At 34.7% G+C, this 27446-nt stretch overlaps 2 protein-coding genes across 6 annotated transcripts in view; one reads left to right on the top strand and one right to left on the bottom strand.

The window, feature by feature from the left end:
* Tomosyn (syntaxin-binding protein tomosyn) overlaps positions 1–27446 on the bottom strand; it is a 157711-nt gene that overhangs the window by 40043 nt on the left and 90222 nt on the right. For all 5 annotated transcript variants that reach the window (XM_013310551.1, XM_013310549.1, XM_013310548.1 and 2 more), the window contains exon 2: positions 7866–7963. In XM_013310551.1, the coding sequence (XP_013166005.1) occupies positions 7866–7963 (98 nt within the window). The remainder of the gene's footprint in view (positions 1–7865; positions 7964–27446) is intronic.
* On the top strand, positions 11853–15532 carry LOC106116662 (basic juvenile hormone-suppressible protein 1). Its single transcript, XM_013310553.1, has 5 exons — positions 11853–11976; positions 13053–13186; positions 13269–14102; positions 14178–14338; positions 14438–15532. The coding sequence occupies exons 1-5, from the start codon at positions 11880–11882 to the stop codon at positions 15465–15467; spliced, it is 2256 nt and encodes a 751-aa protein (XP_013166007.1). The 5' UTR covers positions 11853–11879; the 3' UTR covers positions 15468–15532.

Raw genomic sequence — 27446 nt, 5'->3', positions numbered from 1 at the left:
TGCACTTGTAACGATTGTTTATTTTCACTTGCCAACAAAAGGGGTAATGTTATGTAAACAATTAATATCGTATATAATACATTATATTTTCTGTGTATAAATAAATAAAAAAAGTTAAACTGTTGTCGTTTTATAACTGAACTGTTATATTTAATTTAGTGTAAATACTGTTTTTTTTTTAAATCAGAGTAAGATAAAAAAATCTAATTTCATAATTTTACTGCAACGGTGCAATCTGCATATATGAATTTTAAAAGACAATATTAAAGTTGCCCGGGAGACTAATTTGCTTATGTAAATATAAGAATTAGAAACTCTAATGAACCAGTTTACTTAACGTTAACTTAATAGTTTTGATATACTTATCATAGGGTTCTGACATCAATATCTCTGTATAAAACATATCGTCATCACTGTATTATTTGATCAACGATCAACATATTTTTTAAACGATAATTTCTGTCTCAGAAACACACGGTTAATAATATATGGAACAGAAAATCTAAATTCGAAAATCTACTCATTATAGGAACGGAGGATTCAAATAAAGGGTTCGTGAAAATTATTCCAAATTAAAAAATGCACAAATCACAAAAGAAAAATTCAATATTAAGTATTTAGGAAGGTTTCATAAATTGTAAGTCAATTGATTTACGTAACTTTCCAGATTTCATTTCGTCCATTTAAGGAAAGTTTGTGATTTATTGAAGATAAGTACTTTGAGTAGAACTTGTAGAAAATTAAGATCCATTCAACGTAGATTCATTTATCGGGTTTCTTTTTCTGTCGATCGTCATGTTTCTGAAGAAATTAGATTTCCGACAAGAGGGTTACTTATTGAATTTTTCGTTAAGTGCTGATTCCCCTTTATGACTTCCTTATTGTAAGGGTAACTTTACCAAAAACAAAATTAGATTTTTTTTCTTCTAAATATTAAGATTCTTATCTTCTAACTTAAGTATACCATAGTTTATTTGCGAGACAATGATAGTTAACCTTCTATTTGTGAATAGCAATGTTAAAGTTATAAAGAAAAACTGACTGAATATTATTTTGAATTTAATTTCAAATAAATTGTTTTTATTCCAGCAATTTAAGCGTCAGTAGCCAAATGGTTAAGGGTACGGATTTCCGACCACGAGGTCGGGGGTTCGAATCCCGCCATACGACTATTGTCGTAAACCATATCCTAGCACAAGCATACAGCTTAGTTGGAATGGTTAAAGAAATATTAGTAAATTTACAAAAAAAATCTGCTATTTTAATTTAAAAAAAAAATATTATGCGTTTTAAAATTTTTCAATTCAAAACAAATCATGATATCCAACTCAAATGTTAAAAATACAAGATTTCTATAAAATCTTTTTAAAGCTGCTACTTTATTTCCTTTCTATTTTCACTGCATTTCCGATTCACGAATCGATGTAAATGACCGGATATGTTCTCGAATGCTACCCTACACGTTGGATGTAAGAACCCCTGGCTCGCTGCCAACGTCTCGGTATTGAGAACTCGTTGTAAACTTTATAGATCCCATTTATCTGCAAAATGTTCTTTGTTACACTTTGACAAACACATCCTGATATCATGTATCTATCACACTAGCTGTTACCCGCGAATTGGATCGTGTAAAATTAAAAATGAGTTTTTTTTCGAGTTATGTGAGAAGGAAAACATAATCTAATCAATGGAAACCGTATATTTATTCGGAATAAAATATAAAAACTTTTATAATTAATAAACACATCTTACTAGTAATAATATTATAAATGCTTATTTTTAGATGGATGTGTGTTAGAAGGTATCACCAAAATGGATCTCGATGAAATTTGGCAGGCATATATAACAACACATAGGCTACTAATTATGTTCCGCGCTTACGGAGTCGCGGACGACAGCTAGTAAGTAAATAAACGTTATATACAAAGATTGAAATGTTAGTCGTTAAAAAATAAGCCAAATATTACATTTGTATTTGTTCAATTAATTCACATAAATTATTTATTGTTTTTGTTTCATTCTTATTAATTTCTTTTTGTATTGGCAACATTCAAATTATTATAAACTTTTTTCCTATGCTGGCAACAATGGTGCATTGGACATTCATTGGATATAAGTGTGCTACGAGAACGCGGGCTATTTTTCTTATTATCATTACTTAAGTAACTATTCAATAAATAGTTAAAAAACCACACGACCATTTGTTTAATTATACAGTATTTCTAATTTGTATCAAAATGAATATATTATTAATGTATAAAAATTTATATATAAATTATGTTTGTTATAATAATACGCTTATTACTAAAAATCTTCTTCAACTTTTATATAATAATGCAAATAAGAGGAAATAAGTGTTCATATAAGGTTCACAGTATTAGTGCTATATCTGGAAAGTTGCCAGAAATTCTGAGATTGTAACTTGGCAATAAAGTTATAAAACGATTTGAGTTCGATAACATAGAGTTTGAATATTCATGAGCATATTGTCTTTGAGAATCTTACTAATATTATAAATGCGAATATTAAGGTGTATGGATGGATGTTGTTGCATGGGCAGCAGTTCTGTACCTTCTAACCAAATCATTGAACAATATTCAACCAATCTCTACATGTTCTATAAAACATAGTCTGGAAGAACACATAGGCTACTAATTAAGTTTTTTTTAGCTCCGCGCGGAGGGAGTCGCAGGCGACAGCTAGTATTAAGATATATTTAAAGCGGATTTCGCATCTAACATTGAAATAATTAATTTATTGATAAACGTTAATCCCATTAGTCCGGCTAAAAGGGTCCCAATGTAAATCAGAGAGTTCGCTTTCAAACACGCATTTAATTAATTTACAACTTTGCTATCTAAGTATGGGGCTAATAGGAAATACGAGTACTTTAGGAGTTTATACTTTAGAAACTTTGAAGTCGAGTTTGCCAGAAAAAAGGCAAACTAGTGCTCAGACTAGATATCTACAAGACTTTTATCATCGATCATTTTCAATATTATGTTGGTTATAGTGAATCATCATCAGCTCACTCAATGTCCCTACCGAGGGGCTCGGAGCCTACTCTAAGTAAGGGGTGATTAGGATATAGTCAACCACGCTGACCCATTGCGAATTGACTTTACACATATCTTTGAATACGCAAATATTTGTACTTTGCATCACGATGTTTTCCTTCACCGTATTAACATCGGTTAAATGTACATATGTAAATTGATAGTTCGTAAAACACATTGGCACGAACGGTACAAAAAAAAGTGCGCGTTCTATATGTCGAGCTGCTGTGTCCAGAGTTCTAGTTGCTATGATGATCGCCTACCTTCATTAGAAGATAGCAACAAAAGAAGAAGAAAGACAAATACTCGTAAGTTATAAACAACTAAATATTTTATTGTTATTCCATAACATGTAAAGTTTTGTACGATAAATAATTAAGAAAGAAATAACAAGAAAACTCAACACAATTATTCAAAACTTTCTAAACTGTCAGTTGATAAATTAAAGTTTTATAATTTGAAAAGTTTCAAATAGATTAATAAACGAAAAGTCGAGTGTTAATTTCCAACAGACGAATTCCGGCCGAAAGGAGGAGGTTCATTAGGAACATTCGAGCAGGAAAATGGCGGGAAACATCAATTAGTACGAGTGGACAATTAATCTGCATTTAGCAAAGTTTCCTTAACGTCTTTTGAGATGCTAGATTAGCTAACGAGCACTTTGCTCATTTAATGAACAGACTTCATTTCATTTTTGTACTTCCACTTTGTACTAGCTGTCGCCCGCGACTCCATCCGCACGGTATTAGAAGACTCCAGACTTTGTTCTACCTCTATACAAATTTCAAAGAGATCCATACAGGAGTTCTGGAGGTACTTTCAAACAAAAATCAATCCATCCAAACATTTGCATTTGGAGAAATTTGGAAAAATGCTTTTTTTATAAATGTTGGGAAAAGGAAATGGATTTGGCATAGTAGGGGACGTATAGGAAAGGGAATCATTTTTCTGTTCGTTCCCTCCTACATCGATCAAGGTTAGGCAAAGCATCTGCAACTACAGATGTCTATGGGCAACAGTCGCTTCGCTATTTCGGCGAATCCAGGTGCCCGCTAAATTAAACTTTATACTCTACCGACCTCTAATACAAAATTTAATATTTTCATAAACTCAGTTAAATCATGTTTAAGTTACGAAGTATAATTTACGTAATTTAATTCATCAAAGCAATTTTATTCATGGTTCCAGAAGAAACGTGTTTGATTTATATGCAAAAAGCTATTTGACTTTCATCGAGTCTGGCTATAGGGATATACGTCGTAAGAAATAGCAGCCCCTCCTTCACGTCTCTTCGGATAACAAGGGAAACGCAATGAATCGAGTGAACGATCTTCTCATCTTATAAAAAAAGCATATAGCTTCATTGTTGTTTATTATATTATTATATACATAACTAGAGACATGATAGATTCAGAGGCGTATCCAATAGACGGAAAGAGTTTCCAGGTCTAACGAACATGTTAAGGATACAGCGAAGTGGAAGAAATTAATAAAGATTGCTGATTCAGACAAGAATTCGAATACATGGTAGTAAGACAGAGGGAGAGAGAGAGAGAGTGATAAAGAAAGAGAGAAGAACTATGACAAAATATTGTACAAAGTCATTCATTCATTCATTCATCATTAGCTCACGATACGTCCCCACCGAGGGGCTCGGAGCCTACCCTAAGTTAAGGGTGATTAGGCCATAGTCAACCACGCTGGCCAAGTGCGGGTTGGTTGACTTCACACATATCTTTGAATATCTTCTCAGATATGTGCAGGTTGCATCACGATGTTTTCCTTCACCGTAAGAACGTCGAATAAATGTACATATGTAAATCGGAAATCGAAAAACACATTGGTACATGGCGGGATTCGAACCCAGGACCTGCAGATTGCAAGTCAAGTGCTTGACCACTGAGCCACCGACGCTCCTAGTACAATGTTGTACAATGTCGAATGTTGAAATCCATGATAATTACAACTTCTTACATAGAATTCTAGATCAAAAAATGAAAGATGAAAATTTATATAAGCCAGAATATATAAGCTATGTTAGGTATGTATAATTTAACAAAGGATGAAAAGGTATCTGCGTAGTTAGTATGGACGGGTTAACTTGATCGCCGGACATCCGACCGCGCTGGCGGTCTCTGGGGACTACGTATGAAACTCCTTAAAACATTATATTTTATGTATGACAAAATTTATAAAGTTACAATGTCGATAATATTCTGTTAAAATCCTACTTCTTACTTATTTCAATATTATTATTAATACGAATGTTTAGATGGATGGATGGAACCACGACCCCACAGAAGACAGGCGTGAAGTGGAAGCAATTCCGCATTTCGTCTGATGAGTGTGCTTCCCGCAGGCCTAATTTAGTCCTCTTTCCCTTCCCAACCTTTTTCTTATAAGGAAAGGATGGGAAGTGGAAGTGGACTTTCCGGATGAGACGCACGGAGAAAGGAAAATACTTTCTTGCCTTGCATCCTATCCTCCGTCGATTAAAGGCAAGCAACGCATATGCAATTGCGTATGTCTATGGGCAACGGTAACTTCGCTATTTCAGACGCGGACGGAGTCGCGGGCAAGAACTAGACAATAAAATTAATACTTCATGCTAGGATTTACTCTCTAATAAATTCAATAATTTAAAATTTGTTACTAGTACATTAGTATTTTTAGCGAATCAAGTGTTGCAAGTATAATGAAAATATCTGTGCTTTTGTCACGTTTTAAATTGTGATTATTTTGAAGATAAATTGTGTAATGATAAAAACGTTAAATTGGACATTACGCTTCTCGTTTTCATATAAATGTTCGCATTTAATTTTAATTACAGCGCTCAGTGAGGCGAAACTCGCCAACTCTGCAGTCATTCTCCGCTCCGATGAATTACTGAGAGTTTACACTGCGAAATACATGTATAAAAACAATATTATTCCACTTATTTTTGATTGAAAAATCAGAGATAGTTTATTCTGTATTGCTTCCCAACTGAAAATTACGTTTACACTGTTTTCGATAAGTTTGCTATGATCTAGAAGTTGACTGAAAAAGTTTTCCGTGAATTATTATAAAGCAAATTTCAAATATTCTTCCAACTTATTAAAACAATTAGTTAGTCTCGCTAAAACTCGAGAACGCCTGAACGGATTTTTATCTTGGTCTTGAAATGTTCGTGGTGTTCTAGGGAAGGTTTAAAAAGTGAGAAAAATACGAATAATTGCCGGGAACTAATAGTTTTTTTTTTATCCCGGACGGAGTCGCGGGCGACAGCTAGTATAAAACATTGTAAAGGAATATTACCGTATCATTGAATTATATTTTACATGTGCTATATTTAAATAAGATAACAGGTCGATTGTTAGTTAACAAAGTCCCGGTTTGTCTAGGGTACAAGAGGGGAGTATGATAGGAGGAAAGGGGGGAAGATGGACAAAAGGACGTAACGACTACGAGCGACGACGGTCAGCGACATTCGATTGATTCAATAATACAATTTCAATCTCTCTCGAGGACATAATAAAGAGAAGTTTACTATAGATAAGGTCATCTAGACGTCTGTATCTATAACTGTAAGTCCCTAGTTATATTTTAAAGTGCTTTTTAACAGTGGTAGAGAACGCTTCAAATGTTTCACGAATGGGACAATTCCACAGGTGAAATACCACGACTACATACAAGCCCCGTATGTCTCCCTCTTCCCATACTTTGCTTATAAAGAAAGTATGGGAAGGAAAATTGGATTTGGCAGAAGCGGCTTCTTTTGTTGGAATAGGAAAGTGAAATATCCACTTTCTGTGTATCTCTGGTAACTAAATGTAGGCCTCTACAGGGCATCATCACTTTGCTATTTTTGAGGAATTTAGATGTCTGCTTTTTCGTTTGCAAGGAACAAGGCAATTTTTCTATAAGTGGAACACCGCGAAAGGCCCTGATTGTACGTAATTTTTATCATAGCTCATTAAAAGTTATCAAACATTTTCGATTTGTCATAAAGCTTAATTTTTGTATAGTTAGAGTTGCTATCTAGAATTAAAACTACGAAAGTCTGATTATAAATTGCTCACTCAAACACATATCAACACTTACGATAAATATTATAAATGCGAATGTTTGGATCTGGCTAAAACTTGGCATAGATTTCGAACGTAATCTGGAAGAACACATAGTCTACTAATTACGTCTTTTCTAACTCCAAGCGAACGGAGTCGCGGGCGACAACAAGTTAATAAATAAGAGTAAAACTGACTTTCTCTGATAGCAACAATGATACAATGTTGCATTATTTAATCGCAAATGAGGTTAAAACAACTAGTTTCAGGTCATCGGTTAAGAGATAATAACTGGCCATATATTTTTAATAAAAAGAATTCTGCAGTGGGCAAAAATTTTCGTTTTTATTTTTTTATAAGCAATTAAAACATTACTTTCAGATTCAAACTTTATATATTAGAAGTATGAATATTATTTGAATTGGTATTACTATAGATAAAACAGAGATAGATAAAAAATATTAACTTTACTTATAAATACACATAGAGACTGGATCTTGTAAAATAAAAGAAAAAAATCATAAAATTCTAGACAAATTTAATATATTTTGTTTGTAATTTTGTGCATCTGAATATCGGTGATCACGATAAAGGCAATGCTTAGTGTGGGCATCACTTAATTACTCATAATAACCATAAATGGTTAACATCAAGTTTAATTCAGATATGTGTAATTTTAAGTTAGTATTAAGTTATTAAATTTCATAAATCTTCTTTCTTTCTGTTCAATAGACTCGTGTTTTCATTGATTATAAAAGGATACATTCTAAGATTGCCGCCTTTGTCACCAATGGCGAGTAGCTTCTGTATGGGGTCCCAGGCAAGCGCTGTCGGCGAGAACGGGAACCCGTGCCGGAAAGTCTGCGGACAAAAGTAACGATTTTAATTAATGCTATTGTGTACAGTCAGCTGCATAAATATGTAAACAATTTAGAAACTTGTATACGCCTTCGATGACAAAAATAGGTGAGCACTTTAGATGGATACATATTAATGCACCTCACTGTACTTGACACCTTAAAAGGTATGGTTTTTTCAAAAAATGGGTAGGTAATTAATGTCTTCGACTATACGATAGAATCCTCAATTCCTTGTGCAAGGAGACAAGAGCTGTATAGTAGATAATAATTATGAAAATATCTTTAACTTTATACATTGAATTTTGATAATTTGCTGTATTTAGTCTCTTATCCATCGGCTGGTATATCGTAAAGAGAAAAGTTCAGATCCTTCTCATATACAGCGTGTCCCAAAATTCAAGTTTTAAATTTTAGGACACGCTGTATAAATGGTAAAACTTTGTCTTACTATGAATGTATAATTTGCAATTTTCTCATTCCATCCCAAGACCGGGGTACGCTCAAACAATGAAATTATTCTCAATATTTCGTGGCAATTTTTCAATTCGAGTTCGCTCTTGGGAATTCGGTGAAATTAGCATTTTTTCTCTCTTAAACTTTACCCTATTTTTCATTCATCTCATAATGGGCTGAACGTCCTCGTTTCGCGAATAAAATGTAAGAGTTAACATAAAGACGAAACAGCTGCCTAAAGTAAAGAAAGTTTTCATTATTTTAATGGTTAAGACAAAGAAAGAAATAATTATGAAAGTACTAAAACTTACAATAATTTAAAGAAAATAATTTTGTATAAGACTAATAGATACTTACCTACTTTTAAAGTAAAGCAATAATCAAAATGAAAAGAGTAGGGATGGATTTTTTAACCGCAGCTAAAATTTGAAAGAAGACTACTGAAAGTAATTAACACTCTCCGTGCCTCAATCTGTCGTGCATCTGTATTTTTTTACTTTAAATCGGCTTTTTTACTTAGTATATATGCCGATTACCCTTAAAGCTCTATATGCAGCGTTTCGTTTGTAGTAGGAGTACTAAATTGGGTGCAAGTTTCCCCCATTATGTTTAACTGGAGTGAATCCAAAAATCCCTGACTCGACTTATTATCGACGATATCGATTATTATGAAAAGTAAATAGATTTTTTATATCATAAGATGGCAAACGAGCGAGCGGCCACCAGAAATCGCTGATATAACGAAGTGACCGTTGACCATAGACATACGCAATGCATATGCGTTGCCTACCTTTAATTGACGGAGGAGAGCAGGCACAGAAAGAAAATATATTCCCTTCCCATGCATCCTCTCATCCGGAAAGTCCACTTCCACTTCCCATCCTTTCCTTATTAAGAAAGAAAAGGGTGAGAAGGGAAAGAGGACTAAATTAGGCCTCCGGGACGCACACACATCAGACGAAACGCGGAATTGCTTCCACTTCACGCCTGTCTTCTGTGTGGTCGTGGTATTTCACCGGGCGAACCGGGCCAATTCGTGCGAAGATGTTAAAGCGGGCTCTACCACTGTAAAAATCACAGGTTACTGTTTGATAAATATTTTTATGACTATTTATTACTGTGATGTGATAAAATTATTTGTTTTTAAATATTAAATGACGATCTTGTTACTATTATTGTGTTTATAATATAAATGAGATTGTAGTTTAAAGACCCTTAATAAAATCATACTAAAACTTTACTTGTGGTTTGTTAAAAATATTATAGTTAATAGTTGTCGCCCGCGACTCCGTTCGTACTGATTGCAAAAAAACTCTTATACAGTAGGCACATGTTCAGTCGTTCTGGATATCCCTTCAAACATTCATCCATCCAAACATTCGCATTTATAAGGTTCATATATCCAGAACGGCTGCATGGATCTCGCTGTAATATGACATAGACGTAGAACATAGTCTAATTAGGTCTTTTATTAATACCGCGCGGACAGAATCACGAGTGTCATCTATGTCACGGACCTCTGGGCCCATAACCCAGAGGTCCGTGGATCGAAACCACGCTCTGCTACCACATGTAAAGCAGTCTCAAAAAGTCTCCCTCTCACTGGAGATGTATCGAGTAGTCACAATGAAACACTGGTTGTATCTTGGTGCGAGTCAACTTTATTGAAATGCGATCAGCAAGTCGTTAAACATACTAAATAAATCAATATCGTGATCTAATAATATATTCCGCCATCTGTTGATATAATATTATAAACTAAATTGACATAGCGTTCGACATTAAGTAAAAATATAGAGAATAGAAAAAACCAAATTATTTTATTATAGCTGCAAGAGGTCGTACAAATGTTACCAACGTAATAAAAATAGATGAACTGAGTTGACAACAAAAGACGTACTCAAAATATAAACATAGCAACATTGTAACAATCAATATGTTTATTATATAACTTATCACCTGAATGCTGTTTTATAATTTGAAGGTTATTAACTGTACTGATTTGACAGCAACTTTGTATATGCGATTCGAATATCTTACTAATATTATAAATGCGAATGTATAGATGGATAAATGGATCAACGTATCTCCGGAACTACTCTACGGATTTGATGAAATTTGGCATAGATGTACAACATAGTCTGGAAGACTACTTAATCTGTTAACTATGTGTTTTCTAATCCGTACGGACGAAGCCGCGGGCGACAGTTAGTTATACAATAAATAAAATAATTGCATCTTACTTGTAGTATTAATTTTCATTGACTCTATATTTAAAAATCATCCCTCTCAATGGCATTGAAAATAGAAAGATAAAAGTGTTTGTCCAATCTACGTATACTGGCTGTCGCCAGCGACATCGCCCGCGTGGTCTTTAAAAAAACTTTTGTCAAATTCTCAGTAAAAGTTCTGTTTTGTAAGCCAATAAGATTGACATAAATTTGACAACTGGGGGAAAATATTGGAGGGAAAAAAACGTTGAAATAAATATTAAAAGTGTATAACATTTGTTAATAGTAAAAGTACTATAGAAATTAATCTTTACGGTCAGTTACAAGCTATCTTGTTATAATGAATGTTCATTATTAGGCGTTAAGTGTCGTTAATTGCTTGTTTATCCATTATGTCGCAAAGGGAGATAGTATACGAGTCATGAACCTATAGACAATTTACGCCTGCATTTTTATAGATAGAACAATGCTCTATTATAAACATGATAAGTAAAAAAACAAGAATATCAAAGAAAAATATAACGACTTAATAAAATAAAGGGGTGATCAGGTAGATAGTTGCATTACGAGAAAATGCTCAAAAATAAATAAAACTAAGATCAAATTAACGATCAATGTTTGCTATAAAAATTAAAATTAAGAAGTCTTTTTCTAAATATTTATACTCTCTAATATATATTATTATAAAATTTGTTAAATGCAGGCTGATTGATATTACAGCCTGAAAGGTTTCAAGAAGAAAGTGAAGAAGCGTCAATAGTCAATAGATTAAGGGTACGGGTTTGCGATCACGAGGTTAAAGGTTAATTCCATTCGACTATTGTCATAAACCATGTCCTATTACAAGCATAGAGTTTACTTGGAATGGTACAAGGAATATTAGTAAATTAACAAAAATATTAAAGACAAAAAATCATCATAAGGACACTTAAAACGTGTCGACGGATTTTAAACGTTAAAAAACGAAATAACCCTTGTCGTTGTTATCTGAAGGAGATGTAAATTGTGTGGGAGTCTGTACAGTTGATATATTACTAAGCAATAGTGATCCCTTTCAATCACCTGCGTTGTTCGAACTCGCAAGGGCAATAAAAAGAAACGTAAAGAAAGAGGTTATCGTTATCAAAGAGGTGATGCCAAAACAATATGCTTGTTGGTGATAGTGTTGTTTTCTTATGAGTGGGTATATAAGCCGTGTGTAATGAAGATCAGGCACATTCTCCCACGGTAGACATGAAGTTGGTGTGGTTGGCAGCGGTCCTCGCGGTGGCTACGGCCTCCGTGGTCAAGGATGACCATTATGGTTATCTTATTGGAAAGGATATGATGAGTAAGTTAAATATTTTAATATTGCATCTAGTACTTTATTTAGAACTGGACTTTGGATGAAAGAATTGAACTATAGATTGCTTTCTTGAGATTTGTGGTTTGTGTATGATAGAAGAATGGATACGAATTTTAATTGTTTAGTCGTCCTGTCAATTGCTATATTTATTGTTCGTTCTTAGACTTTTTGCATATAAAATGTCCCGTCACTTAGAAATTTAAGAAGTTTTTATCTAAATGTCACCCGCCACTCAAAAAAAAATAATTAGTAGCCTATGTTGTCTTTCCGACTATGTTCTACATTTATGCCAAATTTCAGCGATATCCATGCTGCTGTTTTTGGTATACCTTCTAACAAACATCCATCCATATAAACATTCATATTTATAATATTAGTAAGATGAGACGGTTTATTTTAAAATAAGTTACTTTTTAATAAAACAGCAGATGTACTAAAACTAAGGCTAAGTTAGACAACAAGCGAGCTTAAGTGCTTTATAAATTTGTTTTGAGAAACTTATCAAAATTTTTATTCAGTTCCATGGATTTATAAAATTGATACTCGCCGCGTAACTGAAGCTTTGTTTGTTAAAGTTTTATTCGAAGCACGACTAAGTTTTCGTAGCGCTTATTTTGTTTAATTTAATAAAATCTGTCTCCGTGGAAAATTTCACTTTGATAGCAAAAGTTTACAAAATATCTTCACTCCGTCAAATTATAATCCTTTTTTAAGCAAACTGTTTTACATCGAAGATACCGTCTTTTGTTTACCCTTCCAATAAATTAGGCGTAGCAAAATAGCATATAATAAGTTTAGCCTTAACATTATACTAATATTATAAATACGAATGTTTGTTTGTATAGATGTTTGTTAGATGGTATCTCCAGTACATGAATCTCGCTGAAATTTAGCAAAGATTTCGAACATAGTCTGGAAGAACACATAGGCTACTAATTAAGTATTTGTTATTTCTGCGCAGACGGAGTCGCGTGCGACATCCAGTGTGTATTGAGATAATGAAGACGATCTGTTACTAAGTTCTTTAAGCCATGGTAATAAAATTATTTTTTATTGTACAGTGAACTTGGACATCAAGACCAAGGAAATATGTATAATGAAACTGCTGAACCACATCCTGCAGCCGACCATGTACGATGACATCAAGGAGGTCGCCCGCGAGTACGTGCTCGAGGAGAACCTCGACAAGTACTTGGTAAGTTTTTTTTTTGTTTTAAGAAACTGAAACATAAATCTTCAAGTTCGTAAGGAAAAATCAATGTATTCTCTTCTTGCAGCAAATTGATGTCGTGAAGAAGTTCATCGGCATGTTCAAGATGGGTCTGCTGCCGCGCGGCGAGATCTTCGTCCACAGCAACGAACTACACATTGAGCAGGCTGTCATGGTCTTCAAGCTGCTCTACTTCGCTAAGGACTTTGACTCCTTCATCAGGACCGCCTGCTGGCTCAGGGAGCGCATCAACGGCGGCATGTTCGTCTACGCCCTCACCTGCGCTGTCTTCCACAGGCTCGACTGCCGCGGTATCACCATGCCCGCTCCTTACGAAATCTACCCCTACTTCTTTGTCGACAGCCACATCATTAACAAAGCTTTCATGATGAAAATGACCAAAGCAGCCAAGGATCCGTTCATCTACGACTACTACGGTATCAAGGTTACTGACAAGAACCTAGTCGTAATCGACTGGCGTAAGAGCGTCCGCCATGTTCTTTCCAAGGACGACAAAATCTCCTACTTCACCGAGGACATCGACCTGAACACTTACATGTACTACTTGCACATGAACTATCCTTACTGGATGACCAACGATGTCTATGGTCTGCACAAGGAGCGTCGCGGTGAAGTTATGATGTACGCCTACCAGCAACTTTTGGCCAGATACCGTCTGGAACGTCTTTCTCACGGTCTTTGCGATATTAAGATGATAATGTGGAACGACGTGCTCAAGAACGGCTACTGGCCTAAGATCCGTCTGCATACTGGTGATGAAATGCCCGTCCGTCACAACTACGTTCAACTTGTTACTAAAGAGAACCTGAAGGATAAGATTCTGTTGGACGACATCGAGAAGATCATCCGTGAAGGAATCCTTACTGGACAAATTGTCCGAGTAAGTACTACATAATATTCTTTCATTTGAAATGTTATCAATATTTTAATTATAACCATGTTCTTTATTCTTTAGCGCGACGGAACCACCATAAGCTTAAAGAAGACTGAAGATGTAGAGTACCTGTGTAGACTGATCCTCGGTGGAATGGGCCTGCAGCACGACGACGCCAAGGTCATCCATGTCACCAATGTCATGAAGCAACTCCTGTCTTACAACCTGTACAATGTTAACAAGTACGTATACGTCGTCAAGAAATACTATTTTGACAAAAGTTTTACTAAATATTGACGATTCTGGATATTTTTATTCATATTTCCTATCGACTTTTCCAGGTATACTTATGTGCCGACTGCTCTCGATATGTACACTACTTGTCTGCGTGATCCGCTGTTCTGGAGGGTGATGAAGCGTGTCGTCGAGTCTGTCGTTCTGTTCAAGAAGCTCCTGCCCAGATACACGCGCGACGAACTCGACTTCCCCGGAGTCAAAATCGAGCGCATCGTCACCGACGAACTGGTCACCTTCATGGATGAATACGACATGGACATTACCAACGCTCTGTACCTCGATGAATCCGAGATGCACAAGAAACGCTCCGACTACACTTACGTGGCTCGCATGCGTCGTCTTAACCACCATCCGTTCAAGGTCACCATGGACGTCGTCTCCGACAAGGCGGTTGAGGCCGTGGTCCGCGTTTTCATCGGTCCCAAGTACGACTGCATGGGTCGTCTCATGAGCGTCAACGACAAACGCCTCGACATGGTCGAGATCGACAGCTTCCTCTACAAACTGGACACTGGCAAGAACACAATCGTGCGCAACTCGATCGACATGCACGGAGTCATCATGGACAGACCTTGGACTCGCAACATGTTCGGCATGGACACCACGACCGCCACCATCAACGGCGACCGTGTGGTCGACAACTGGTGGTACAAGACCCGCCTCGGCTTCCCGCACAGGCTGCTGTTGCCTCTGGGACACCTCGGCGGTATGCCGCTGCAGCTGTTCGTGATCGTGACGCCCGTGCGCACTGGCTACGTTCTCCCGACCATTGACATGAGCATCATGAAGGACCGCCGCGTGTGTCGCTGGACCACATGTATCGACAGCATGCCTCTTGGCTTCCCCTTCGACCGCGATGTCGACGTCACCTGCTTCTACACGAATAACATGAAGTTCTTTGATGTCATGGTATACAGGAAAGACATGGGTCTTTCCAACACGGTGAAGCACATGGACACCTCCGACCTAGTGATGAAACGTGATGACCTTACCTACCTGGACACCGACATGCTGGTGCGATGGTCCTACAAGGATGTCATGCTCATGAGCACCGACCAGATGATGCGTATGTAATTCTATACCAAAACCAAATAGTAATATAGTACAGACTTCAAATAAAGGCATTTATTAAATGTAAACTACTCTCTTTTACTTTAAATCCTCTAATACAACTGCCATTTAAAACTACAACATACAAAAGCCTCAAACAAAGGATATGTGAATATGAATTTCATCGAAAGTATATCGGATTGAACTTTTAAAAACAGAATGTATTCGACCATTTATACAGACTAAAATTGTCTTGTTCACACTGGCAGTGCGGACCTATAAAAAGTTCCAAACTTTGAAATGCAATACCCACATGCCTAATTGAATGAAAACTCTGCAACACTAGCGCTATGTTCCGTATGTTAAAAAGAACAAACGTAGAGTTATGAAAACATCAGAGGTAGCAATTCGATATCGGAATTTTCAATTACGTATCCATTCTGTATTCCATCAAGAACTTTGAATTGTTTCGTAGCAAACTTTTTCTTTTTGTTCCATCGCACATAGCAATGAAGTACTAAAATTATCAAACTTTATATAGAAATGAGAATTTAGTAGCTTTTGTAACTTCCTATGTGTTGACTCTACAATGCTTTCGAATATTGAACTTTAGCATTGGAAAATATAACAATTTTAAGTAACTTTCTGATATGTATTTCTCAACATTTACTTATTTACATTCTAAAGTAAATAAAGGGGTGCAAAAATAAAAATAAAAAATATTTTACAATAACATTTATTTAAAAAAATATAGTTTTTATAATCATAAGAAAATTTACAACAATAAAAAAGCTAAACAATCAAAATAATAAAATACGAAAAGACAAAAGATAACATAAATCTTACTCTAGACAAGGTAGGTTTTTTGCGTGAAATATTTCTTATCTATGGAAATTTTAAAACAAGTACCGACATGAAAACAAGGCTTTTTGAAAAACAGCTTTCCAGCTTTACATATAACATTACCTTTTAAATTATTTCTTTTGTTTTTAGTCTGAAAAACGATTGGTCTATTATTTAAGACACAATTTTCTCCTTTCAAACTTTTAAGTCTACAAAGACAGAGGATCTTCATCAAAGAAAGTATGGATGGATTGTGTGAAAGAGGATATGCGTAAGAAGGGTCCAGATTCAGATATAACAGCTGATAGAGATGTATGGAGGAGTACATACTGTGCCGACCCTCCATAGAGATAAGGTCAGGTTGATGATATTTTAAAATGTGACTTTGAAATATTTTATCAAATACCACAAATCTTATCGACCTTTATATTATTCCAAATTATTAGTTTCCAAAACGTGAATAGACAAGTAATCTCGGGATAGAGGCTTGCATGTGACATGACAATTTAGGTAACGTTATTCGCAACGCATTAAACCGACAAAGCCGGGATTAATCTCCTGGCCTTTTGTCCACAAGCCGCAGCAAATACAGTGCCAATGGTTAAAGCACAAGCCATATTTCCTAGTGAAGGTAATACGAAATGTATGTTTAAAATGCTAGTTTGTACAACAGGTTTTCTTAGTAAAATACTTTTTAAAAATGTTTACCGTAAATTTGTCGTTGTGGGAATTTAAAAAAAATCTAGTAATAATTATATGGCCTATGTTATCCGCGAATATTGTAGCTTCCCAATAGTAAATTATTCAAATCTGTTCAATAGTTTATTCAATGCATACGAACAAACAATCAAATCTTTCCTTTTTTATAATATTAGTATGGACAAGTGTTAGGAGCGAAGTCTCTATTTTTTTTAGTTTATGTAGTTTCAATTTTTTTTTTAATAATTGTATTTTTAATTTGTCATCAAACGTTGTGGAACAACATTACAGATAAATTATAAAACGTTTTATAAGCGACTATAATTATTTATTTTACTAATATTATAAATGCGAATGTTTGGATGGATGTTTGAAGGTATCTCCGAAACGGCTCAACGGGTTTTAATGAAATTTGATTCAGATGTAGAACATAGTCTGGAAGAACACATAGACTACTCCCCAAGTTTTTTTTTGTAATAATTCTGACGAATAACCTATGACAGACGGAGTCGTTGACAGCTAGTTAGTAAATGCGGAAAATATCAATTTATGACGTTAATTATTTCATTCGAATGGCAACATTGTTTGTACGGCGTGTAATTGACGTATGTCAGTGTCACTGTGTCTGTCAGCAGTGCGCGTGGACTTTTGACAAGTGATAGGTTTGATCTAGAGACAACGGCCGCGCCGGTTTGCGCACTGATTGAACAAAGCCGTATCAGATAATAATATCGACCATTTAAATAATAAACCGCTCGGAAATCTCCGATAATTTTTTTTTATATCAAAAGGTGGCAAACGAGCGAGCGGCCACCCGTAATCGCTGAAATAGCGAAGTGACCTTTGCCCATAGACATACGCAATTGCATATGCGTTGCCTACCTTTCATCGACGGAGGAGAGGATGCACAGAAAGAAAATATCTTCCCTTTCCATGCATCCTCTCATCCGGAAAGTCCACTTCCACTTCCATTCCTTATAAGGAAAGGATGGGAAGTGGAAAGAGGACTAAATTAGGCCTCCGGGACGCACACTCATCAGACGAAACGCGGAATTGCTTCCACTTGACGCCTGTCTTCTGTGTGGTCGTGGTATTTCACCGGGCGAGCCGGGACAATTCGTGCGAAGATGTTAAAGCGGGCTCTACCACTGTTAATATACGTATATCATTGTGAAGTCTATTATAATTAATATAATATAGAGGTACGTAATTGTATTTCGTGTTCAAAGATCAATGAATGTATGAGTTAATTAAGTGTAAAATGTAATATGATATTCCCTTTGTGCAGTTTTGCTCGCGGCTACAAATTCATATCACAGCAACAGAGAATCATTAACGATACAATTTCGATTATGAATTTAAATCACGTTCATATTTATTACGAGGTAATTTAATTTTACGTGGAAAAACGTGGTTAGGTGAAGACTATAAATAAGTTAAAAATAACCTAATCTTGATTAAAGAAAAACGTAACTGAGGATTTAAAGATAAAATAGCTTCATCACTTAGCTGCATTTTAATTTAAACCAAATACTGTTAGGAAGAAAATGCTACACTACGCCGGTGTACCGGCGCAACACTAGCCTTACTAAAATGTCGACGTTTATGTCCCCTCACTAATCATTCTGACACTTGACTTTGTAATGAAAGCGCGACATTCGCGCCAAAGGATTCTAATTAATAACGTGAAAAAATAATCACAACGCGAGTTCTTCATTAGGCTTATAAAATTAGTTTTTATTTCTGGCTATATATTCAATCCAAACAATTAGAAATATCTTGACCCCGTGTGCATGGAATTAAAAAAAACTTAATAAATAGATTTTCCAGATTATGTTCTACATCTATACTAAATTTCATTCGATATCCATGCAGCCTTTCTAGACATATATTCTAGCAAACATGCATGCATGCATCTTCTGCATGCATTTATAAGATAAATCATGACGTCACTTTGCAATTATCCACAAAATATATTAAAGTCTTTTCTCGCGAAAGTTTCATTGTAACATCTGCTATCGCTTGGGATGTTCGAGCGTCAATAGATGTAATGTAACATGCTACATTGTACTAAGTCTGTATCGATATCCATCAATCACCGTCACGCGTCACACAATTACGTTTTGGTAATTTTGATGGAGTACCACATGGTAAGACAATATCGCGTACATCAGTATAAAAGCCTGATACTTATCTCGAACATTAATCTATCCCTATTGATGGAAAATTATTTCGATTATTTTAAGGTCGATACTATACTAATATTATATATATATAGTATAGTGAGCTTTCAAATTTTTTAATAAATTAAAAAATTAGAAAGCTCACTATACGTCCCCACCGAGGGGCTCGGAGCCTATCCTAAGTTAAGGGTGATTAGGCCATAGTCAACCACGCTGGCCAAGTGCGGGTTGGTTGACTTTACACATATATTTTGAATTTCTTCTCAGATATGTGCAGGTTGCTTCACGATGTTTTCCTTCATCATAAGAACGTCGGATAAATGTACATATGTAAATCGGAAACCGAAAAACACATTGGTACATGGCGGGATTCGAACCCAGGACCTGCAGATTGCAATTCAACTGCTTGACCACTGAGCTACCGGCGCTCCTAACAAAAAAAAACAATAGTTCGTAATAACTGGAATAATATTACTGACAAATTTATAACAAAATACATTTTAAAGTTTAAAATACAGTTGTGTTATAGATTATTCCCCAACCATGTGGTACCTAAGAAACTTATATCTCTCAGATGCTTTCTTCGGAGTATGTTGTAAAATAAGTCATAACCTTCCTTTGTGCTCTTTTATAATCTCTGTACATTGATATTTTATTCGCCGCATCGTAAAAATGGCGAGAGAGCAGTAAAATTTGAAACCTATCCTTACGATACCACACTTTGAAATGGCTTTCTATTCTGGTACACTTTGTATATGAACATGACCGCACAGGATTTGGTAATAAATACACAAATGACATACATCATTTTAATACTAAAAACCACTAGCAAATGACAGTTAAAAACACTAGATAATTAATCATAGGTATTAATATTATAAATATGAAAGTTCGGATGGATGGATGGATGGATGTTTGCTACTACGTTCCTCCTAAACGTCTACGTATCTTGATGAAAATGGCATAGTAAGAAAGAACACATACGCTACTAATTAAGTTTAATTTTTAATACCACGCGGACGGAGTCACGGGCAAAAGCTGGTAACAAAAAGCAGTATTTATAAACGTAATGTTTAAAAGACTGTATCTGTCAAATTTGACAACTGTCTTATTAAAAACAAAAGAATATTCTACACTAAAAATGCTTAAAAATGGAAGATATACTCATTTATTTGGACAAATAATTTTACTTTGAAATATAAAATCATACAGGAATATAATAACGATGTGCCCATATTATTGAAACTCCGTAATTACTTAGTTGTGTATTTTAGGCGTGGATGTAAACACACAAAACTGTAATTATAATATCTCCCTATCTCTGATAGACAAATACGTCTATAATTACAGGGTTGGACCAAATAACTACGATATTATCAATACCTAATGACTGAAAACTAAAATTTGAACGAACAAGAACGCCTAATTGGTACTGAAGCTTATTTAAAAGCGAACTTATTTAATCTATGGCAATAACTAATTCGTAACTTTTTTCTGCAATAATGACCAGTTGTATAGGTAAAAATATGAAATAAACGTTATTTGTAATTTAGGAGGTACTAGAAATGAAGCACGTATCGTATAATGTGGGAAAGCACCGCTTGCAAACTTTGATAACGAAACCATGACTTGATTTGTCGTATAGGCGCCAAAATAACGTCATATAATTATCAATCTATAGCGCCTTTTAATTTTTAATTGCAAAAATTCAATTAAACAACTACTAAAACATATTTTAAATAATATTTTAAATACGTTTGACTTAAAATAAAACGAAATAATCTCTAAAACTACTTAACAGACTTTCAAGTTACATTTTAGTCTATAGAATTACAGACATACTATATTTTTAGCAATAAATTATATTTGGTATAACAATTATAAAGCTATGACTTTACGTCGAATTGTTCATACAATCGTTATGATGGAACAAAAGTACGTTTCGTACAATATTTATAGTAATATTGAGTAGAAATGCCCTCGTTTTAGTTATGCCTATTGTTCGAAACGGTCGGAGTATTGCTCACTTGTATGCGAACTCAATTGAAAACTACTGGAAATGCGCTCACTAACTTTTTTTTATGAAATAAGAGTAACATAGTTTTTGCACTAGTCAATATTACGTTATATTTCGACCTTGGATAAATTGTTAATAATTCATTATTTGCAATACACAATTAAAATATTCCCCGTCAATTCATATCCGTTCTTAAATGACGAATTTTAAAAAGTGAATTCTTTTTTCGATTTATATTGTTACTAGCTGTCGCCCGCGACTATGTTCTACATATGTGCCAAATTTCATAAAGATCCGTTGAGCCGTTCCGGAGATACCTTCTAACAAACATCCATCAAAACATTCGCATTTATAATATTAGTAAGATAGAGGTTTATTAGTACAGTTATTAGGTTAATTTATTTCTGGGTTTCATAACGTTTAAACTTTTTATACACGACACAATGTATATATTTTTTCATTATTTACATGTAGAATATCTAATTGTAGGGCGACCCACGTCAGTCCCAGGTGTGCCACGTCAACGTAATCCCGGGCCCGCTGTCTGCGGCCCGCGCCCGGTAATCCCTGCCTTGACAAATTACCACAACAGACCTTTCGACTGACCACATTCATCACAGGGTTGTCAACTTGACTATAAATTTATAATAATTAATAATAAGTATAATCTTACTGCTTCTAATAAATGGAAATGTTTGGATGTATGGATGAATGTTTGTTTGAAGGTATCAGTACGATGCAAGTGATTCGACTACATTTGGCAAAGATGTAGAATATAGTCTGTAGGAACATACAGGCTACTAATTATATTTTTTTAAATTCCGAGCGGACAAAGTCGAATGCGACAGTTATTTTTACATTAATTTAAATTACTTATATGTATTTAAATGGATTTAGTTAAATCATTTTTTAATTACAATAATTTATATATTTTTTTCAGGACAGAAGGATGTCTTCCTCACACTAAGACAGTTAAGTTAAAAAAATTCAAATAAACTACCCTTCTAATGAACTCTCCTGAAAACGTCTCGCTTTCAAAGGCCTCTGAAAACCAAAAATAGCCTTTGAGGCTAACGAGAGAGGCTTTCAAACACTCGACACGAGTTTACTTTGCAGATCTAGGCTTCGACAAATTTGAACAATTTCTAAGAGTCGACAAGTTTGACCTCACAAGGAGCCTTTAGAAGTCTTTGCAAGGTTTTGAATGCTAAAACCTAATATTCTGACCTCTCTCGCTTCTTCTTAATTCATGCGGAATCGAGTAAATAATTGACTTTTTTATTATTTATTAAACGCGCTAATCTCAGGAACTACTGGTCCGATTTGAAAAATTCTTTTTTTTTGTATAGTCCATTTATAGAGGAAGGTTTTTTTTTAAATTCCACGCGAACGGAGTCGCAGGCGACAGATAGTAAGATAAATAAAAATTCACAAACATTTTTATGTTAATAAAATTACCTACACTTTGACACAAAAATACACCTTTTAGCTTTTGTAGAACAATGGAATATACACAGTTATTTCCCGGAGAGATTAGAAAATGCATTTCTATTCCCTGATGTGGGTCGGCCAACAATTGTACTATGATTAATCAACAATATCGCTTGAATTACATAACGTTGAAAAGAATTAGCATATATGAGATCATATTCATTGTTAACGTGTAAAGTTAATATTATTATACAATGTGTTAGATGAAATCAAAGACAATCATCAATCAATTTTAACAGTGGTAGAACCCGCTTTAGCATCGAACGAAGTGGCCCGGCATGCCTGGTGAGATACCACGACCGCACACAAGTCAGGCATGAATTGGAAGCAATTTCGCGTCTCGTCTGATGAGTGTGCGTCCCGGAGGCCTAATTTAATCCTCTTTTCCTTCCTACCATTTTTCTTATAAGGAAAAGATGGAAAGTGGAAGCGGACTTTCCGGATGAGAGGGTGCATGGAAAGGGAAAACATTTTCTTTCTGTGCTTCCTCTCCTCCGTCGATTAAAGGTAGGCAAGGCAAAGCATATGCAATTGCGTATGTCTATGGGCACTTAACTATTTCAGCGATTTCAGGTGGCCGCTCGCTCGTTTGCGTCATGATATAAAAAAAAATGAAAACCAAATTATGAATCCAATAAAAGCCATCACCAGTTATTCTAAGATTCTTACAGCTGAAATTGTATCTTGTGTCCAACGAAATAGATGCCATCTTTGCTTACCTGTAACAAAATAAAACAAATAGTTAGTACGTGAATAAAAACTATATTTAATATGTTGTAAATGTTTACTTATGGAACGTCAATAAGCTAATAGTCTAAATTAGTAATTCCAAAAGTGATCCAAATTGTCTTAAAGAAGATATGTCTACGTCTGTAAAAAAAAATTGTAAATCTCTGGTATAAACCGATTATAAAGTCTGAAGTGTTATTTGATTCGTTTTCTCACCTAATATCATAGCGGCATAGAGAATTTTACACGTTTTTAAGGTTCCGTACCTCATAGGGAAAAAACAGAACCCTTATAGGATCACTTTGTTGTCCGTCCGTCTGTCTGTCAAGACCCTTCTTCTCAAAAACGCGTGAAGGTATCAAGCTGGTATTTATTCAATGCACAATCTTACTAATATTATAAATGCGAATATACTATTAAGAATGATTGAACGGATCTCGATGAAATTTTCTATACGTAACATAGTCTGCCAGAACACATAGGTTACTAATTATGTTTTTAACTCCACGCACAGGGAGTTGCAGGCAATAGCTAGTTCTGTATAAAATGTTTATTTCATTTACTCATTTCCACTGAGAGTTTTCATGGAAATCAATTTGTAACTCAATAGGGAAATATATCAGAGGTTGAAAGGGGATTGTAAATATTTAACTAGCCACGTTAACACACGAGTTGTACAACTTCAGTGCTTTTGTGTATACTAGATAGAGTAAATTCAATTGTCAATAATTCTTTATTTATTTCGCACAGACAGAGTCGCGGGCGATAGCTAGGATCATCTATTACGTACGAGTATATATCAACAATTCCCTGTTGCTTGTCTGTTATGTCTATTCAAACAGACGTCAACTCATTTCATTGATAGTGTCGATTTTTGTAGCAATATCGTAAATGTATTATGAATAAGCCATCACTCGACATTTTCAATAAATCAAACAGCCAACGTGTTATGTTTCAGTAATATTAATGTTGAGGTACCAACCCGCACTTGGTCAGCGTGGTTGACTTTGGCCTAACCACCCTTAACTTAGGGTAGACTCCGAGTCCCTCGGTGGAGACGTGTAGAGAGCTGATGATGATGATGAATGTTGACAAGTTAGATAATAGGTACAGATTATTTTCTGATTGATGAAGCTAATAAGAGAGTATACAGTTGTTATTTAGGGTTCCGTACCTCGAAAGAAAAGAAACGGAACCCTTATAAAATCACTTTGTTGTCTGTCCGTCTGTCTGTCAAGACCTTTTCTTCTGTATCCACTGCCGAAACACCTGGGCAAAATATATCATTGTCCCTTTCTCTTTTAAGCAATGTGAGCGGGATTGCAATACGTGTTCGTGTGAATATTAAGAGTTGTAACCGTTCGTTCTTTGATGAAGGAACGTTCAAAAAATATCTTAACGTAGATGCTCATTTGCTTGTGTATTAAATAGAAAAATTACTTAAAGAATATTTATAGAACATAAGAAAAAAGTTTTACCTTAATCTATATTAAACTTGCCAACCTTTTCCCTTCTTTTCGGCATAAAACGGCGTGATTCGAAAGATTTTATCTCTACATTGGTAAAATTACATTTTCATTCGCGATAAATCTGTGATCTTTCACGTGGTCCCGGCGGCATCGGTAGAGGGTGCGCCGAACCTTTTTTTACCCAAACTTTTTTACCGATGATATGACTTATTTTATGACAATAAGTTCTTTTGAAATTTTTATACGAATTTATTTGATGCTTTATTTTGCCGCATTGAATAGAACGATTTCTAGGGGCCTAACATGAAATTTGTGAGAAAATATTGACGGACAATATTTGTTATAATTTGAGATTAGTCGTTTACATTACGCGTACAAAGTCAATACTTACGAATACTTTCTCTAAAATTTTCGTGTTACGCCCCCATGATCGAATTTATACATCGTTTTTTAGTATCTGTCATTCGTGATTGGTCAACGTGTTATTAGTAAAATGGAGGATGGGTAGGATATCCTCGTGATTTTCTATTTGACTAATTACTTAAAACTTATCCTACTAACTGTACCAAGTTAAATTAGTGTCAGAAACAAACCGTTGTATGAATACAAACAGTATTCGTTGAGTATTCAAGATCCGGCAAATATCTCGGCAAGAATTCACCATCAGGTCGGAATTCTCTCACAAATTCTCAGAGAATTTGCCTCGTTACTCAATAAAGGCACATAACAAGTTATGTACTACACTTAGATGTCTACCGTCTATCTTATTATTTTATTACATAAATAAAAATTAATATAAGTAGTTTCCTCTATCCTAAACCACTGAAGAGACAAAAACGACAAGTTGTATAGCAACATCTGTAACAGTAAACGGCGGTTTACTACTAAAAAATATATCAAACATGGCCACACAAAATGACATAAAAGAAAAAAACAAAAGCTGCAGTACAACAATGATTTTATGTCACTTTTTGATTTTGACAGGGGGGCGTTAGTGTGCTATCTTGATTTCGTTATAATTACGATGTGTTTCTGAAGCCAAATCTTACTATTATATACGAATCTCTGTTTAAAACATATCATCATCCTTGTCATTATCTTTGACAAAACAGAGATAGCAATATTTTCAAAAAATATTTTGGTTTCAATAAACTACGATTACTCTGAGATAAGTATTTCGAGTGATGTAAGTTTGTTGCCCTATAGATTTAAAAACATAATTATTACGAAATTGAAAAGTTTATAGAGACAAATGGAGATAAAATTCTGAATCCCCGGAATTGACTGCGAAAATGTAATTTAATGAACATTTCAAAGGATCTTGAGATTAGTAGATCGCATTAAACGTTAATTAGTTAAAACAGATCCGACAGATATAATTAACTACAAACTGACTAATTGATCCATTAATTTGTTGAAGCATTCATTAGCTGACTAATGCTGTAAATGCGAATCCCATTACGAGACTTAAGATGTCGCCATGACTTTAAATATTTATATTTTTAATATTACTACTTACTAATATTACAAATGCGAAAGTTAAGATGGATGGATGAATGTTTATTGGAGGTTTCTCAAGAATGGATCTCGATTAAATTTGGCATACATAAAGAACCTAGTCCGAAAAAACACGTAGGCTACTAATTATGTTCTTTTTATTCCCGCGCAGACGGAGTCGCGGGCGACAGCACTAGCTGTCATTGTCAATGAAATTAGTAAAATTCGAGAGTATTTCTTTTATTTACTTAACCGCTTCATGTATAGCTTATGGGGGCACTGTCACGCCCCCAGATTAAACTTTTCAATAACAAAACTTACTAAAAAAAAACAAAATCTCTGATATAATATTAATTGATTTTCGAATGTTCTTGTTTCTGTTAAAAAAATGAATTAGATTCACACAAATTGCTACCTCTTTTTCGACTTATTGACTTGAAAGTTTTTCAGTGGCTTTCGTACAGAAACACTATTTCTTTGTAAACGAGCAATTCGCGTGTTTGCCAGCCAGCGGTGATCGCTTCATCTATTGACGGTGTTATACTTTGATAATGTACTTTCTTTCCATAGTTATGTGCTCGAAAGGTTTCTCTAATAGTATAGTAGTATACTGATTTCTTTAAAGCTTTGTACTTACTAAACAATTATAAACAATAATTGAAATAATAATTTTCTATCGTTAAGTAGAAGCGCCTGTGACTATTTAACTGCAATTTAATTTCTAATTGAAATATTGCTAAGAAAATAAAGTTGTCATAAATTAGCATTTATTTCATATTAAAGCCAACACAGACTGCTAAATGATGTTCATTTAGCTTCAATGGTCAGCGTTGAGCTATCATTAAAATTAGTTGGACCGCAGTTTCTAGCCTGCTTTTTAGACAAAGGAAAATATCAAGATTCAATTCAAATATTACGAGAAATAAAGTTAAAATAAAAGGAAATTTCAATGTGAAATTTCTTGAATTTTCATATTCGCAATAACATTCCTCGCGCTATCCAATATTAAGATATTACAATGTCTGCATCCAAGTTATTGCAAACTCCACGGCTTCGTACAATATTTAATAGATAT

The sequence above is a fragment of the Papilio xuthus genome, unplaced genomic scaffold (genome assembly GCF_000836235.2).
Source record: "Papilio xuthus unplaced genomic scaffold, Pxut_1.1 DF827714.1, whole genome shotgun sequence".
Classification (NCBI taxonomy): domain Eukaryota; kingdom Metazoa; phylum Arthropoda; class Insecta; order Lepidoptera; family Papilionidae; genus Papilio; species Papilio xuthus.
The sequence above is the reverse complement of the archived record's forward strand: the minus strand, read 5'-3'. Positions and strand labels throughout refer to the sequence as shown.

Excerpts from the sequence above, each read along its gene's own strand:
- LOC106116662 (XM_013310553.1), top strand. The coding sequence starts at position 11,880 with ATGAAGTTGGTGTGGTTGGCAGCGGTCCTCGCGGTGGCTACGGCCTCC. Across the intron at positions 13,187-13,268 it reads AGAACCTCGACAAGTACTTG|CAAATTGATGTCGTGAAGAA; the intron begins GTAAGTTTTTTT and ends CTCTTCTTGCAG. Across the intron at positions 14,339-14,437 it reads AACCTGTACAATGTTAACAA|GTATACTTATGTGCCGACTG; the intron begins GTACGTATACGT and ends CGACTTTTCCAG.